General features: G+C 37.6%; 1 protein-coding gene and 1 pseudogene across 1 annotated transcript; both read left to right on the top strand.

Annotated features, from left to right (window-relative positions):
* OR2H4P (olfactory receptor family 2 subfamily H member 4, pseudogene) lies at positions 11,140 to 12,082 on the top strand (annotated as a pseudogene).
* Positions 13,959 to 15,019, top strand: LOC509155 (protein FAM177A1). The gene has a single exon (XM_002697428.6). It carries the CDS (start codon positions 13,988 to 13,990, stop codon positions 14,621 to 14,623), a length of 636 nt encoding a protein of 211 aa, XP_002697474.2. The 5' UTR covers positions 13,959 to 13,987; the 3' UTR covers positions 14,624 to 15,019.
* Positions 15,020 to 15,845: the final 826 nt, after the last annotated feature.

Below are 15,845 nucleotides of genomic sequence, written 5' to 3'. Positions count from 1 at the left end.
ATCTAGCTTTATACAAAGAACACAAACCGAAAGTTACTGGAAGTGGATAATAGTCACAGATTGGAATAAAAGGTATTTTGATTTTGGAGATGGGAAAATCTGTAAGACTCTGAGATTCTTTAAAACTTCAACTAATTTCTTCTACTAAGCATTGAGCTCAGAATCATAATCAAAGTGCTAACATTTCAACTCTAATTTGCAAAATTTTACATAAAATAAAGGAACAATGGCACAGAAAATAGAACAGAGGATCAGAGAGTATATGCGGACTTTCTAAAATACATGTCATTGTAAAAATATAAAAAAAAAGAAGAAAATCTAATAAAAATAAAAATATGAGACATGAGAGATCCTTTTGCATCTTAAGCCCCTTCAAAATAGTTGTGCTTGTGAGTTTCTTGTAGATTAATATACTGTAAGCATGAGAACTACTGATTGTGAGAACTTTAAATAAATCTACTTTTAGTGTTTAGATAAAGTCAAATGTGATCATGATAGGTGGGTAAGAGTAGGGTGGATAGATAAAAATCAATAGGACTAAAATATTCAGGATATATCTTCCAGCAAGCTGTGTAAAAGCAAAAATATGTGCTGGTGGTTCATTTGCTAAGTCATGTCCGACTCTTGTGACCCCATGGGCTGTAGCCATGGACAGGTTCCTCTGTCCATGAGATTTTCCAGGCATGAATACTGGAGTGGGTTGCTATTTCCTTCTTCAGGGGCTCTTCCTGATGCAGGGATTGAACCCAGGTCTCTTGCACTGCAGTTAAATTCTTTACTGACTGAGCTACCAGGTAATCCCTAAACATATACTGATGTAAAATGTTGCATGATATCATTACATTGTTGAAACTGCATTAGACTGAGATTAAGAATTCACCCCTGTGACTATATAATAGATTGTAGATATCAGATAATGTCATATTTTTTCTTAGAATTCTAGCTTGAGTGTTCCATTTCATGCAATGTATTATTTTTATATGAATTTAAATGTTTCAATGATATTCCCAAGCTTTTGATTTTCTCTAGTTCACATTATCATTTTTAGAATTATTTAAAATGATAAAAAACAAAGCATGACTGCTGATAAAATATAGGAAGATAACCCAGGAATATTTAACCATCTGATAATTTTTTGGTGAGGATTAAATAAGCTAATTTATTTAGAAAATTGGTAGTTACCTGAGAAGAACTCAGTCAAGCAGAGATATGCTGCTGCTCCTGATTTTCAATGTCAGTTTCATCTATGGATCTCTAATTAAAATTTATTTTAATCCATTGATTATATGTACATTTTCTTAAATTTATATTTGTAGAATGACTTGGTAAATAAGGAATAAATTATGAATAAAGTGATGGAAACATCTGGAATTTCCCATCAGAGTTTTGATAATTTGGTTTAGTTCTCTGCTGCTGCTGCTGCTGCTAAGTCACTTCAGTTGTGTCTGACTCTGTGCGACCCCATAGATGGCAGCCCACTAGGCTCCCCTGTCCCTGGGATTCTCCAAGCAAGAATACTGGAGTGGGTTGCCATTTCCTTCTCCAATGCATGAAGGTGAAAAGTGAAAGTGAAGTTGCTCAGTCCTGTCCGACTCTGAGCAACTCCATGGACTGCAGCCTACCCGGCTCCTCCATCCATGGGATTTTCCAGGCAAGAGTACTGGAGTGGGGTGCCATCACCTTCTCCGTGTTTAGTTCTCTAGTATTTGGTAAACTGAAAACTGTTCTGGGAAAGGAATATTTTAATTTAAATGTTGGCATAAGTAAGGTTTTATGAAACATTGATTTGGGTGAGAGAAGGAAGCCCAAGAGTTTACATTTCTTGGAAGGATATGCAGTTCAAGGAGTCACTGAAGGCCATAAATTTGTAAAATGCTTTTCAAATCATTGATTATTTTCCTTCAAGGAGTCTTGTTGGAAGACTCCCTTGGCAAAAACTTATTGTAAGTGAAAATGCTTGGAATTGTAAAAAATGCTATATAAAAGTTGAAGAACTGATAGATCTTGTTATGATATATGAATAGGAAAATTGGAAGGAAACAGAGAAACAGGAAAGTGAAGGAAGAGAATACAGAAGTAAAAAAATTAACAACAGAAAAATGGAGAAGAAGGAAAAGGAACTATGGATGCCATCTTTCTTTTGGATGTTAAGAAAATACTGCCAGTGATTGAGTGGAAAGAATATTTCCACAAATCATTTTTAATCTACTGGACAGATAAATAATAGTACATATTTCAAACTTGTTGTGTAATCTCAGGTTTTATAGGAAGAAAAGCATGTTAAAAATAGATATGTCTATACTGCAATATAAAGACTGATAATTTAAAGTGGTGAGAAGTGGGTACAATTACTTTTCAGTTCTTTGCAAGGAAGAAATGTAGATATATGACATTTCTTTTTTCTAAGTGATATAACTTATGTGTGTGTGTGCTAAGTAGCTTCAGTCATGTCCAACTCTGTGCGACCCTATGGACTGTAGCCTACCAGGCTCCTCTGCCCGTGGTGTTCTTCAGGCAAGAATACTGGAGTGGATCGCCATGCCCTCCTCTAGGGGATTTTCCCAACTTAGGACTCAAAACAGTGTCTCTTATGTCTCCTGCATTGGTAGGTTGATTCTTTACCACTAGTGCCACCTGGGAAGTATATAACTAATACTGTCTATAAAAGTTTGCTCCTATATTTTGATGTTTTGTCCCTGGAAAAATCAATTGAACAGTATCTTCATCAGGCTTATGATAAGTAACAAACGTTGAGGAGTTACTATGGGCCAGGAACTCCTTCACATTTAGTTTCTCAACAAGCATAGATAGGTTCTAAGATTCCCCTACCTCCCCTCCATTTTTCAAACATATAATCTAAGGAAAAACTAAGATAAGAATGTAAGTTTAAACAACCTCCTTAGATCACAAACCATGAAGTATTCTCTTTTTTAAAATATTTATTTATTTATTTTACTTTACAATATTGTATTGGTTTTCCCAAATGACCAACCTAGATAGCATATTCAAAAGCAGAGACATTACTTTGCCAACAAAGGTCTGTCTAGTCAAGGCTATGGTTTTTCCAGTGGTCAAGTATGGATGAGAGTTGGACTGTGAAGAAAGCTGAGCACCGAAGAATTGATGTTTTTGAACTGTGGTGAGGAGAAGACTCTTGAGAGTCCCTTGGACTGCAAGGAGATCTAACCAGTCCATTCTAAAGAAAATCAGTCCTGGGTTTTCATTGGGAGGACTGATGCTAAAGCTGAAACTCCAATACTTTGGCCACCTCATGTGAAGAGTTGACTCATTGGAAAATACTCTGATGCTGGGAGGGGTTGGGGGCAGGAGGATAAGGGGTCGACAGAGGAAGAGATGACTGGATGGCATCACCGACTTGTTGGACATGAGTTTGAGTGAACTCTGGGAGTTGATGATGGACAGGGAGGCCTGGCGTGCTGCGATTCATGGGGTTGCAAAGAGTCAGACACTACTGCGACTGAACTGAACTGATACTGTATTGTTGTTTTTCTTTCTGGCTTATTTCACTCTGTACAATAGGCTCCAGTTTCATCCACCTCATTAGAACTGATTCAAATATTCCATTTAATGGCTGAGTAATACTCCATTGTGTATATATACCACAGCTTTCTTATCCATTCATCTGCTGATGGACATCTAGGTGCTTCCATGTCCTGGCTATTATAAACAGTGCTGCGATGAACATTGGAGTACACATGTCTCTTTCAATTCTTGTTTCCTCAGTGTGTATGCCCAGCAGTGGGATTGCTGTGTCATATGGCAGTTCTGTTTCCAGGTTTTTGTGTTTTTTTTTTTTTTTATTTTATTTTTAAACTTTACAATATTGTGTTAGTTTTGCCAAATATCGAAATGAATCCGCCACAGGTATACCCGCGCTCCCCATCCTGAACCCTCCTCCCTCCTCCCTTCCCCACCCTCCCTCCGGGTCGTCCCAGTGCACCAGCCCCAAGCATCCAGTACCGTGCATCGAACCTGGACTGGCGACTCATTTCATACATGATATTATACATGTTTCAATGCTATTCTGCCAAATCTTCCCACCCTCTCCCTCTCCCACAGAGTCCATAAGACTGATCTATACATCGGTGTCTCTTTTGCAGTCTCGTACACAGGGTTATTGTTACCATCTTTCTAAATTCCATATATATGTGTTAGTATACTGTATTGGGGTTTTTCTTTCTGGCTTACTTCACTCTGTATAATAGGTTCCAGTTTCATCCATCTCATTAGAACTGATTCAAATGCATTCTTTTTAATGGCTGAGTAACACTCCATTGTGTATATGTACCACAGCTTTCTTATCCATTCATCTGCTGATGGGCATCTAGGTTGCTTCCATGTCCTGGCTATTATAAACAGTGCTGCGATGAACATTGGGGTACACGTGTCTCTTTCCCTTCTGGTTTCCTCAGTGTGTATGCCCAGCAGTGGGATTGCTGGATCATAAGGCAGTTCTATTTCCAGTTTTTTAAGGAATCTCCACACTGTTCTCCATAGTGGCTGTACTAGTTTGCATTCCCACCAACAGTGTAAGAGGGTTCCCTTTTCTCCACACCCTCTCCAGCATTTATTGCTTGTAGACTTTTGGATCGCAGCCATTCTGACTGGTGTGAAATGGTACCTCATAGTGGTTTTGATTTGCATTTCGCTGATAATGAGTGATGTTGAGCATCTTTTCATGTGCTTGTTAGCCATCTGTATGTCTTCTTTGGAGAAATGTCTATTTAGTTCTTTGGCCCATTTTTTGATTGGGTCATTTATTTTTCTGGAGTTGAGCTGTAGGAGTTGCTTGTATTTTTTTGAGATTAGTTGTTTGTCCGTTGCTTCATTTGCTATTATTTTCTCCCATTCTGAAGGCTGTCTTTTCACCTTGCTAATAGTTTCCTTTGTTGTGCAGAAGCTTTTAAGTTTAATTAGGTCCCATTTGTTTATTTTTGCTTTTATTTCCAATGTTCTGGGAGGTGGGTCATAGAGGATCCTGCTATGATGTATGTCGGAGAGTGTTTTGCCTATGTTCTCCTCTAGGAGTTTTATAGTTTCTGGTCTTATGTTTAGATCTTTAATCCATTTTGAGTTTATTTTTGTGTAAGGTGTTAGAAAGTGTTCTAGTTTCATTCTTTTACAAGTGGTTGACCAGTTTCCCCAGCACCACTTGTTAAAGAGATTGTCTTTAATCCATTGTATATTCTTGCCTCCTTTGTCAAAGATAAGGTATCCATAGGGGTGTGGATTTATCTCTGGGCTTTCTATTTTGTTCCATTGATCAATATTTCTGTCTTTGTGCCAGTACCATACTGTCTTGATAACTGTGACTTTGTAATAGAGCCTGAAGTCAGGTAGATTCCTCCAGTTCCATTCTTCTTTCTCAAGATCGCTTTGGCTATTCGAGGTTTTTTGTATTTCCATACAAATTGTGAAATTATTTGTTCTAGCTCTGTGAAGAATACCGTTGGTAGCTTGATAGGGATTGCATTGAATCTATAAATTGCTTTGGGTAGTATACTCATTTTCACTATATTGATTCTTCCAATCCATGAACATGGTATATTTCTCCATCTATTAGTGTCCTCTTTGATTTCTTTCACCAGTGTTTTATAGTTTTCTATATATAGGTCTTTAATTTCTTTAGGTAGATATATTCCTAAGTATTTTATTCTTTCTGTTGCAATGGTGAATGGAATTGTTTCCTTAATTTCTCTTTCAGTTTTCTCATTATTAGTGTATAGGAATGCAAGGGATTTTTGTGTGTTGATTTTATATCCTGCAACTTTACTATAATCATTGATTAGTTCTAGTAATTTTCTGGTGGAGTCTTTAGGGTTTTCTATGTAGAGGATCATGTCATCTGCAAACAGTGAGAGTTTTACTTCTTTTCCAATTTGGATTCCTTTTATTTCTTTTTCTGCTCTGATTGCTGTGGCCAGAACTTCCAAAACTATGTTGAATAGTAATGGTGAAAGTGGGCACCGTTGTCTTGTTCCTGACTTTAGAGGAAATGCTTTCAATTTTCCACCATTGAGGATAATGTTTGCTGTGGGTTTGTCATATATAGCTTTTATTATGTTGAGGTATGTTTCTTATATTCCTGCTTTCTGGAGAGTTCTTATTATAAATGGATGTTGAATTTTGTCAAAGGTTTTCTCTGCATCTATTGAGATAATCATATGGTTTTTGTTTTTCAATTTTTTAATGTGGTGTATTACATTGATTGATTTGCGGATATTGAAGAATCCTTGCATCCCTGGGATAAAGCCCACTTGGTCATGGTGTATGATCTTTTTAATGTGTTGTTCGATTCTGATTGCTAGAATTTTGTTAAGGATTTTTGCATCTATGTTCATCAGTGATATTGGCCTGTAGTTTTCTTTTTTTGTGGGATCTTTGTCAGGTTTTGGTATTAGGGTGATGGTGGCCTCATAGAATGAGTTTGGAAGTTTACCTTCCTCTGCAATTTTCTGGAAGAGTTTGAGCAGGATAGGTGTTAGCTCTTCTCTAAATTTTTGGTAGAATTCAGCTGTGAAGCCATCTGGACCTGGGCTTTTGTTTGCTGGAAGATTTTTGATTACAGTTTCAATTTCCGTGCTTGTGATGGGTCTGTTAAGGTTTTCTATTTCTTCCTGTTCCAGTTTTAGAAAGTTGTACTTTTCTAAGAATTTGTCCATTTCTGCCATGTTGTCCATTTTATTGGCATATAATTGTTGATAGTAGTCTCTTATGATCGTTTGTATTTCTGTGTTGTCTGTTGTGATCTCTCCATTTTCATTTCTAATTTTATTGATTTGATTTTTCTCCCTTTGTTTCTTGATGAGTCTGGCTAATGGTTTGTCAATGTTATTTATCCTTTCAAAGAACCAGCTTTTGGCTTTGTTGATTTTTGCTATGGTCTCTTTTGTTTCTTTTGCATTTATTTCTGCCCTAATTTTTAAGATTTCTTTCCTTCTACTAACCCTGGGGTTCCTCATTTCTTCCTTTTCTAGTTGCTTTAGGTGTAGGGTTAGGTTATTTATTTGACTTTTTTCTTGTTTCTTTAGGTATGCCTGTATAGCAATGAACTTTCCCCCTTAGGACAGCTTTTAAAGTGTCCCACAGGTTTTGAGTTGTTGTGTTTTCATTTTCATTAGTTTCCATGCAAATTTTGATTTCTTTTTTGACTTCTTCTGTGATTTGTTGGTTATTCAGCAGCGTGTTGTTCAGCCTCCATATGTTGGAATTTTAGATAGTTTTTCTCCTGTAATTGAGATCTAATCTTATTGCATTGTGGTCAGAAAAGATGCTTGGAATGATTTCTATTTTTTTGAATTTACCAAGGCTAGATTTATGGCCCAGGATGTGATCTATCCTGGAGAAGGTTCCATGTGCGCTTGAGAAAAAGGTGAAATTCATTGTTTTGGGATGAAATGTCCTATAGATATCAATTAGGTCTAACTGGTCTATTGTATCGTTTAACGTTTGTGTTTCCTTGTTAATTTTCTGTTTAGTTGATCTATCCATAGGTGTGAGTGGGGTATTAAAGTCTCCCACTATTATTGTGTTATTGTTAATTTCTCCTTTCATACTTGTTAGCATTTGTCTTACATATTGCAGTGCTCTCGTGTTGGGTGCATATATATTTATAATTGTTATATCTTCTTCTTGGATTGATCCTTTGATCATTAGGTAGTGACCGTCTTTGTCTCTTTTCACAGCCTTTGTTTTAAAGTCTATTTTATCTGATATAAGTATTGCTACTCCTGCTTTCTTTTGGTCCCTATTTGCATGGAAAATCTTTTTCCAGCCCTTCACTTTCAGTCTGTATGTGTCCCCTGTTTTGAGGTGGGTCTCTTGTATACAACATATGTAGGGGTCTTGTTTTTGTATCCATTCAGCCAGTCTTTGTCTTTTGGTTGGGACATTCAACACATTTACATTTAAGGTAATTACTGATAAGTATGATCCCGTTGCCATTTACTTTATTGTTTTGGGTTCGAGTTTATACACCGTTTTTGTGTTTCCTGTCTAGAGAATATCCTTTAGTATTTGTTGGAGAGCTGGTTTGGTGGTGCTGAATTCTCTCAGCTTTTGCTTGTCTGAGAAGCTTTTGATTTCTCCTTCATATTTGAATGAGATCCTTGCTGGGTACAATAATCTGGGCTGTAGGTTATTTTCTTTCATCCCTCTAAGTATGTCTTGCCATTCCCTCCTGGCTTGAAGAGTTTCTATTGAAAGATCAGCTGTTATCCTAATGGGAATTCCCTTGTGTGTTATTTGTTGTTTTTCCCTTGCTGCTTTTAATATTTGTTCTTTGTGTTTGATCTTTGTTAATTTGATTAATATGTGTCTTGGGGTGTTTCGCCTTGGGTTTATCCTGTTTGGGACTCTCTGGGTTTCTTGGACTTGGGTGATTATTTCCTTTCCCATTTTAGGGAAGTTTTCAACTATTATCTCCTCAAGTATTTTCTCATGGTCTTTCTTTTTGTCTTGTTCTTCTGGGACCCCTATGATTCGAATGTTGTAGTGTTTAATATTGTCCTGGAGGTCTCTGAGATTGTCCTCATTTCTTTTAATTTGTTTTTCTTTTATCCTCTCTGATTCATTTATTTCTACCATTCTATCTTCTAATTCACTAATCCTATCTTCTGCCTCTGTTATTCTACTATTTGTTGCCTCCAGAGTGTTTTTAATTTCATTTATTGCATTATTCATTTTATATTGACTCTCTTTTATTTCTTCTAGGTCCTTGTTAAACCTTTCTTGCATCTTCTCGATCTTAGTCTCCAAGCTATTTATCTGTGATTCCATTTTGATTTCAAGATTTTGGATCAATTTCACTATCATTATTCGGAATTCTTTATCAGGTAGATTCCCTATCTCTTCCTCTTTAGTTTGGTTTGGTGGGCTTTTATCCTGTTCCTTTATCTGCTGGGTATTCCTCTGTCTCTTCATCTTGTTTAAATTGCTGAGTTTGGGGTGTCCTTTCTGTATTCTGGCAGTTTGTGGAGTTCTCTTTATTGTGGCGTTTCCTCGCTCTGTGTGGGTTTGTACAGGTGGCTTGTCAAGGTTTCTTGGTTAGGAAAGCTTGCGTCGGTGTTCTGGTGAGTGGAGCTGTATTTCTTCTCTCTCCTTTCGAAGACTTAGGTTGCTTTTCTGGGTGCCTGATGTCCTCTGCCGGCTTTCAGAAGTTGTTTTGTGGAATTTACTCGGTGTTTAAATGTTCTTTTGATGAATTTGTGGGGGAGAAAGTGTTCTCCCCATCCTACTCCTCCGCCATCTTAGCTCCTCCTCTGTTTCCAGGTTTTTAAGGAATCTCCACACTGTTCTCCATAGTGGCTGTACTAGTTGCATTTCCACCAACAGAGTAAGAGGGTTCCCTTTTCTCCACACCCTCTCCAGCATTTATTGCTTGTAGACTTTAGATAGCAGCCATTCTGACTGGTGTGAAATGGTACCTTATTGTGGTTTTGATTTGCATTTCTCTGATAATGAGTGATGTTGATCATCTTTTCATGTGTTTGTTAGCCATCTGTATGTCTTCTTTGGAGAACTGTCTGTTTAGTTCTTTGGCCCACTTTTTGATTTGGTCTTTTATTTTTCTGGAATTGAGCTGTAGGAATTGTTTGTATATTTTTGAGATTAATTCTTTGTCAGTTGCTTCATTTGCTATTATTTTCTCCCATTCTGAAGGCTGTCTTTTCACTTTGCTTATAATTTCCTTTGTTGTGCAGAAGCTTTTAATTTTAATTAGGTCCCATTTGTTTATTTTTGCTTTTATGTCTAATATTCTAGAAGGTGGGTCATAGAGGATCCTGCTGTGGTCTTGTCAGAGAGTGTTTTGCCTATGTTTTCCTCTAGGAGTTTTATAGTTTCCGGTCATACGCTTAGATCTTTAATACATTTTGAGTTTGTTTTGTATATGTGTTAGAAAGTGTTGTAGTTTCATTCTTTTACAAGTGTTTGACCAGTTTTCCCAGCACCATTTGTTAAAGAGATTGTCTTTAATCCATTGTATATTCTTGCCTCCTTTGTCAAAGATAAGGTTTCCATAGGTGCGTGGATTTATCTCTGGGATTTCTGTTTTGTTTCATTGATCTATATTTCTGTCTGTGCCAGTACCATACTTTCTTGATGACTGTGGCTTTGTAGTAGAGCCTGAAGTCAGGCAGGTTGATTCCTCCAGTTCCATTCTTCTTTTCAAGATGGCTTTGGCTTCAAGGTTCTTTGTATTTTCATACAAACTGTGAAATTATTTTTTCTAATTCTCTGAAAAATACCACTGGTAGCTTGATAGGGATTGCATTGAATCTATAGATTGCTTTGGGTAGTATACTCATTTTCACTATATTTATTCTTCTGATCCATGAACACAGTATATTTCTCCATCTATTAGTGTCCTCTTTGATTTCTTTCACCAGTATTTTATAGTTTTCTACATATAGGTCTTTTTTTCTTTAGGTAGATATATTCCTAAGTATTTTATACTTTTCGTTGCAATGGCGAATGGGATTGTTTCCTTAATTTCTCTTTCTGTTTTCTCATTGTTAGTGTATAGGAATGCAAGGGATTTGAGGAAGAATTCAAGCTCAGAAATCAAGAGAGTGGTAGGAAGGCTGAATGAGGAAGAGAAAGGGAAAAGGAAGAATGAAGATTGAGGTATGGGAGCAAGGTATTCACACAAATTGCAATACAAAGACACAGAAATAAGAGCACAAAGTGAATAAAGAAGTTGAAAGAGAATACGATTGAACTTTAAGGTGTATCAAAACTTTATGATAAATGTTATAAATGTATGATCTTTGAGAGCAAAGATGAAATGATATTATAATATGTAATAAAGTTAATTTTACTAATACATATGTTTAATATTTATTTTAAATATTGTTTCTAATGCAGAGTTCTAAAAATGCAACATATGAAGAAGATGTAAAGGAGGAAGAAAAACAGAGTGATGAGTATCTAAGATTAAAACAGATCACTAAATCTTGTATTGTTTTCCCAAAATAAGGATGCAAAACTCTCATTCTTGAGTAAAAAGGAATCAAATAATTCATACTGCCCCTCCTCCTGTTTCTGTACTGGAACCTCACAGGCCTTTGAGCAACTTCTTTTGAACCATTCCCTAAAGAAACGATTGCTCTAGAAGCTATGTTCACAATCTGCAATGACAGCCACAGTGATTTCATCCTTCTAGGCTTCTCTGACAAGCCATATTTGGAGAGGATGCTCTTTTCAGTAATTCTGATCTCTTATTGCTTAACTATTACAGGAAATGTGGTCATAATTCTTGTCTCCTTGAAGGATCCAAAACTCCACAGCCCGATGTATTACTTTCTTTCTAACCTATCTCTGCTAGATCTCTGTTTCACCAGCAGCTGTGTTCCACAAATGTTGGTTAATTTCTGGGGTCCAGAGAAGACCATCAGCTACACTGGCTGTGCCATTCAACTCTATATCTTCTTGTGGCTTGGGACCACTGAATGTGTCCTGCTTGTGGTCATGGCTGTGGACCGCTGTGTGGCAGTGTGTCATCCACTCCAATATACCACTCTCATGCACCCAAAACTTTGTCTACAGCTGGCCGTCCTAGCATGGGGGACTGGCCTGATTCAGTCTCTGATTCAGTCTCCTGCTACCCTCCGGTTACCTTTCTGCTCCCACCAGAGGGTGGATGACATTGTGTGTGAAGTTCCAGCCCTCATTCAGGTCTCTAGTGCAGACACCACCGACATTGAAATCCAGATACTCATAGCTGGTATTATACTCCTGGTGGTGCCCTTGATTATTATCCTTTCCTCTTACGTTGCTATTGCTAAAGCTGTGCTGAGAATAGTCAACTGCAGGGAAGAAGAAAGCATTTGGCACCTGCACTTCTCATCTTCTTGTAGTGTCTCTCTTCTATGGCACTGTCACAGCTGTTTATCTTCAACCCAAGAGTCGCTATGCTCATGAACAGGGCAAGTTTCTCACTCTTTTCTACACTGTTGTAACCCCGACTCTTAACCCACTCATCTATACTCTAAGGAACAAGGAGGTAAAGGGGGCACTAATAAGGCTGGGGAGGAGGACCTGGAATATTCAGAATAACTAAAGATGTTGACATATATTGGATGTTTGCTTAACCTGAGAAAGAAAATAACTTTATCATAAAAAGCTGAAGATATACCTCCCAACCTTAGAGTAGTAGAAAAGGAGCTGCAGTTTGCTCAAGCTGAGATTTCAGTCCTATTCATCAATCATTGATTAAGCCTTATTTGCTTCATGGTGCTGGTTTAGGCACAGTATATGGTAGAAATGAATATATTTATTAGTCATATTAAATAGCACATAATATAGTTGAATTGGGGCAACAAAAGAAACACAAACTTGCAAAATAAAAGACTAAGTATAACATTTCATGCCTTTCCATGATTTCTCTTTCCTTTGTTCTATTTTCCTCCACTATAGTGTTTCTATTTCCCAACTATTACTTCCATCTAAACATCTAGTCCCAACAAGGCTCCTAACATTTTTAGAGAGTGTTCAAGAAATACTTAAGTAATCTAATCAGTTGGTCTAGTTTTGAGTTACTTCTGCCTTCTTGCTTCAGTCTGTCCTTTGTTGATGTGTGATGTGCCTAGAAATCCCCATTGCACCAGTGTTTGCCAAGCAGAGGTCAGTACTTACTGCTGTCTGGTGCTACTGCTCTACAAACCTGTATCCAAGTTTCTTAGTTTGAGCTCCAATATTCTGGGCCTCCAATGATAGGAACTGACTTCATTTTTCCTCATTCTGAGTCTCTGTCATAATGAAATGGCTTTCTTTTTATCAAATCCAATTCTTATTCATTCATTTTTTTTTTTTTACTAGTCATCTATTTTGCACTAGATTCTGGGTATGTAATGGTAGATAAGTCCCTTGTGTCTCAATTTGTAAAAAATCTGCCTACAATGTGGGAGACCTGGGTTCGATCCCTGGATTGGGAATACCCTTGGAGAAAGGAAAGGCTACCCACTCCAGTATTCTGGCCTGGAGAATTTCATGGACTGTATAGTCCATTGTCATTGGAAAAGACTCTGATACTGGGAGGGATTGGGGGCAAGAGGAGAAGGGGACGACAGAGGATGAGATGGCTGGATGGCATCACTGACTCGATGGATGTGAGTCTGGGTGAACTCCGGGAGTTGGTGATGGACAGGGAGGCCTGGTGTGCTGCGATTCATGGGGTCGCAAAGAGTTGGACACGACTGAGCGACTGAACTGAACTGATAGTCCATAGGGTTGCAAAGAGTCAGACATGACTGAGCAACTTTCACTTTTCAAGACACAAAAAATCACTAACATCATGGAGTTTATTGTCCAAAGCTATATAGAGATATTAACCAAAATATTTTTAATTTATCATCTTAACGGGGAGACACTTGCTCTTCAACTCCTGCTTTGGTCTGATTACCATGCCTCATGCCTTTTGACTTTTGCATATTATCCACCAAAATTTATTTATTGATGATTTTTATCTACCACTTATAAGTGTTCACTACTCTAGTTTGTTTCACTGAAATCAAGGGTATAAACTTGATTCTCCTGTAAGATTGTCTAATCAACTATACCTCCCATCTGCTGATGCCTATTGCATGAGGAGATGGAATTAGTATGAGGCCCTATTCCATCCCATTTTCCTATACTAATGAACTGTACCACTTGTTTCTGATTTGGAGATTTCATATCAAATTTTTAAAATGAATTATTATTTGTGATCTTTTTTTTAAATATAAATTTATTTATTTTAATTGGAGGATAATTACTTTACAATATTATATTGGTTTTGCCATACATCAACATGAATCCGCGACGGGTGTACATGTGTTTCTCATCCTGAACCCTTCTCCCACCTCCCTCCTTAAAAAAGCATTAAGTTACTCAAACCGACACTAAACTTGTAAGAAATAACAATACATTTCTCGGCCTGGCGCTAGGCGGGACCTGCCGCGCCAGCAGTCCTGTGGCGTCGACAGCGATGGAGCGGGAGCCAGCGAGCTGTGAGGAGGGAGAAGCCGTGAATGCCTCGGGAGCTGCGGCCGCCTCGGCGTTCAGGGAATCGGCACAGCAGATGAGTAATGAAAGAGGCTTTGAAAATGTAGAACTGGGAGTCATAGGAAAAAAGAAGAAAGTCCCAAGGAGAGTCATCCACTTTGTTAGCGGTGAAACAATGGAAGAGTACAGCACAGACGAAGATGAAGTGGACAGCCTGGAGAAGAAAGACGTTCTGCCTCCTGTTGATCCGACAAAACTTACCTGGGGCCCCTACTTATGGTTTCACATGCTTCGTGCTGCCACATCCACCCTCTCAGTTTGTGACTTTCTTGGAGAGAAGATTGCATCTGTTTTGGGCATCAGCACCCCAAAATACCAGTATGCAATTGATGAGTATTACCGGATGAAGAAGGAGGAAGAAGAAGAAGAAGAAAATAGAATGTCAGAAGAAGCAGAAAGACAATACCAACAAAATAAGCTGCAGGCTGATTCCGTTGTTCAGTCCGATCAACCAGAAACGCTGGCATCCAGTTCATTTGTGAATCTCAATGTTGAAATGGAGGGAGATTGTGAAGTAATTACAGAAAGCAAACAAAATCCAGTCTCTGTCCCTCTGTAGAATGAAATGACTATCAGACTTCTAAGGTAGTTTTTATACCAGAAACTTTCACATTCTCTATTCAATGGGTCTTGGGACTTAATACAATTATTTATATTTTAAATTATTATCAAGAAAGGGAAGAATGTTTCTTTATTCTTAAACTCTATCTAGCAAAAGCCAGATTTGAAATTTGGATCTTTGTATTGTGCTTTTACTGTGTCAAATTAGTGCTTTGGTTTTAAAATGATCTTTAAAAAAGGTAAGGACATTCTAGAGCCTTAACCACCAACTAGGAAGAGTTAAATTATCAAGCTTGTCTTTGTGTAAGAAAAAAAAATGGGTAAGTTGCTGATGAAGACTAACTGGAGCTGATATTTGTGGTCTTGGATTAAAATGAGGATTTTTGCCCTAGATTTTCTCATGTTATGTCTTATATTTATATATCTAACCATTCATTTCATACTAAGGATGGTTTACTGAGTGTAATAAAAGGAGCACGATAAAAAAAAATACATTTCTCACTGTTGATAAGAGAACAATGGTTGTATAAGCATTTGTTATCTTTCCACTCTATTCTAAGATTAAAGGAAGCAAATGGGAAGGAATCTAAAAGGACAGAGGTCGTTTTGTGACATATTGCATTAAGATAGTAAAGCTGGAGCAGCTCTAGGGAATGTTGAGGTTTATGATGTGGACACAGTAATGAGTACCTGAAATGAAAAGTGGTATCTACCTTGGAGATGCAAACAGGGATGCCGGCATATTTAAAAGTTCATCTTACTTTTGACATAGGCTGCAATGATACCAGGTCTTTTAGTAAGTGAAAAGTTGTGCATCTGATGCCAAAATGTAAATGCATGTGGAGAGAGGTCATGATACCAGTAAATGACAGCAGTATGAAGGGAAGAAGGTACATGGTTCCTCAGGCTTTAGAATTCATAAGATTCACATGGTATACGTGTTAAAAATTAAAGTACTTGTGTTTCATACTCAGAATTTCTGATTAAAAGCATTTGATTGTGCCCTGGGATGGGCATTTTAAATAAAACCATGGGTGATTCTGATGCAGGCTGCTTAGGATCACACTGTGGAAAGTTCTAGTCTAGATAGTTGCTCAGCCAAAATGACATGAGGTTCAAATGAATCCATGTATTTTAAAAATAGGAGCAAAAGGAATGATCTAGAAATAGAATAAAGCCAATAGCTCAAATACCACTTTCTAAAGTAGTGAGTGTGGGAT

Source organism: Bos taurus, chromosome 23 (assembly GCF_002263795.3).
Source record: "Bos taurus isolate L1 Dominette 01449 registration number 42190680 breed Hereford chromosome 23, ARS-UCD2.0, whole genome shotgun sequence".
Classification (NCBI taxonomy): domain Eukaryota; kingdom Metazoa; phylum Chordata; class Mammalia; order Artiodactyla; family Bovidae; genus Bos; species Bos taurus.
The sequence above is the reverse complement of the archived record's forward strand: the minus strand, read 5'-3'. Positions and strand labels throughout refer to the sequence as shown.